Source organism: Hibiscus syriacus, unplaced genomic scaffold (assembly GCF_006381635.1).
Source record: "Hibiscus syriacus cultivar Baekdansim isolate YM2019G1 unplaced genomic scaffold, ASM638163v2 tig00014728_pilon, whole genome shotgun sequence".
NCBI classification, from domain to species: Eukaryota; Viridiplantae; Streptophyta; class Magnoliopsida; order Malvales; family Malvaceae; genus Hibiscus; species Hibiscus syriacus.
The window spans coordinates 310414-312191 of record NW_024062335.1 but is presented as its reverse complement, the minus strand read 5'-3'; the positions used below and the strand labels follow the sequence as shown (position 1 = coordinate 312191).

The 1778-nt window shown below is 38.0% G+C and overlaps 1 protein-coding gene across 1 annotated transcript; it reads left to right on the top strand.

The window, feature by feature from the left end:
* The first annotated feature begins 204 nt into the window (after positions 1–204).
* On the top strand, positions 205–1135 carry LOC120207390. The gene is made up of 2 exons (XM_039206854.1): positions 205–279; positions 788–1135. Exons 1-2 carry the CDS (start codon positions 205–207, stop codon positions 1133–1135), a joined length of 423 nt encoding a protein of 140 aa, XP_039062785.1.
* Positions 1136–1778: the final 643 nt, after the last annotated feature.

Here is a 1778-nt window from a genome sequence, read left to right as displayed (position 1 = left end):
AGCTAAGCACACAGCTAGTGCCATGTGTACTACACATTTATAGCAACCATACTGCTAACTATACTGCTAACAGTGGGTAACGAGGAACAAGTGTGGAAGATTATCGCAAGGTTCAGGCGCCTGCAACGAATCAAGACATTCATGTGGTTAACTGCCTTGGAAGCATTGCTAACGAAAAGCAAGATATTTCGAAGGCATACAGCGATGGATGCAAGTTGTGCTATATGCGGTTCTGAAAAGAAGATATGGACCATGTTCCAAGAAAATGCCCAACGGCTGGTTGTTGCTTATTAAAGAGGATAAACGAGCTGAATTTTTCACGATGAACATGTCAAGTAAAATATAGATTATACAACTCTAAATTTACTAATATTTAACCCAAACAAGTAAACAAATTACTTGTATTATACTCACAATAAAAGACACTACAACACTTTCCAAAAACCACTCACAATTTGAAGAGAAATAAACACTCAATAGAAAGCTCACAACTTATACTCAAGATACTACACTCAAATTTTGGAGGATGCCTAACCAAAATGCAAGGGAAGGTATTTATAGTCCTCACCATGCAATCTACACCATACAAATATTAAATTGAGAAATAATCTTAACTATACATTATTACCACATTCTACACATTTCTCCTAAAAATCTACTTTTTAATTTTCTCTTAAAAATATCTTCCTTCCACATTTGTTGAGAAACTTACATGGATTGGACTTTTATTTACCTTAGGCTTCAAATAGGTTGGGCTTTGTAATGGGTTGGGATTGATTTTTAACAGAACATCAAGGATTGGAAACACAAAAACCTAACGAGCCCCACGTACTTCGCAAGGAACCCCGATGCATGGGACATGTTATTTGGAGCTATTACATGGAACATATGGAATCGAAGGAATAAACAAATTTTTGACCCAGATAATATTGAGAGAGAACCAATACTAGATCGAAGCCGGAGACTAGTAGAGGAGATGAATAGAGCTGTCATAGCAGCAAAACAACTCAATTCCAATGCAGGACAACATACGAGGCAAAAAACTAGATGGACTCCTCCACCACCAGGGTGGGTCAAAATCAATTCAGATGGTGCAAGGGACAGGAACACGAGTATGGTGACCAGTGAGGGGTAATTAGAGACGAAAGAGGACAATGGAAACTGGGTTTCTACAAGAACATCGGGGCATGCTCGGCGTTAGAGATGAAGCTTTGGGGAGCACTGGAAGGACTCACGAGTGCAGGGGACATGGGAAAAAGGAAAGTTATATTAGAGGTCGACAGCATGGAAATTTGGAGGAACCTAGAAAGGAAAGCAGAACCAGCAATTGAAATAACAACACGGCACCACATTCGGGACATGATGAACAGAAACTGGGAGGTAAAGCTGAATCACGTGCATCATGAAGGAAATCAAGTGGCAGACAGAATGGTCAAATTAGCGCCAAGAGAAGACAACAGGTGCCATAGAGTTTTCATACCGCAGAGTGAAGTACAGGATAGCCTGACCAAGGAAGGTCACAGTTAGAGAAGATAGAACAGTTTTTCCTTTCCTTAGTTACCAAAAAAATGATTTTTAGAATGAATCTAAAGCATCAAATTAGCCTAGATTTAAGAAAACCCATTTTCTAGAAAAATCGCTAAAAACAAGCTTTGATCATTCTTGATCTTCAAATTCCACTAAAAATATGTTGTAACTTGATAAAATAAGATTAGATATATCATAATAGATGTAACATACTTTAGAAATCAATTGGAAACCAAGTTTAAAACCTCAAA

Bases quoted from the DNA above. Each gene is read 5' to 3' on its own strand.
- LOC120207390 (XM_039206854.1), top strand. From the start codon at position 205: ATGGATGCAAGTTGTGCTATATGCGGTTCTGAAAAGAAGATATGGACC. The intron at 280-787 runs GTTGTTGCTTAT...GATTTTTAACAG, and splicing joins AAGAAAATGCCCAACGGCTG to AACATCAAGGATTGGAAACA.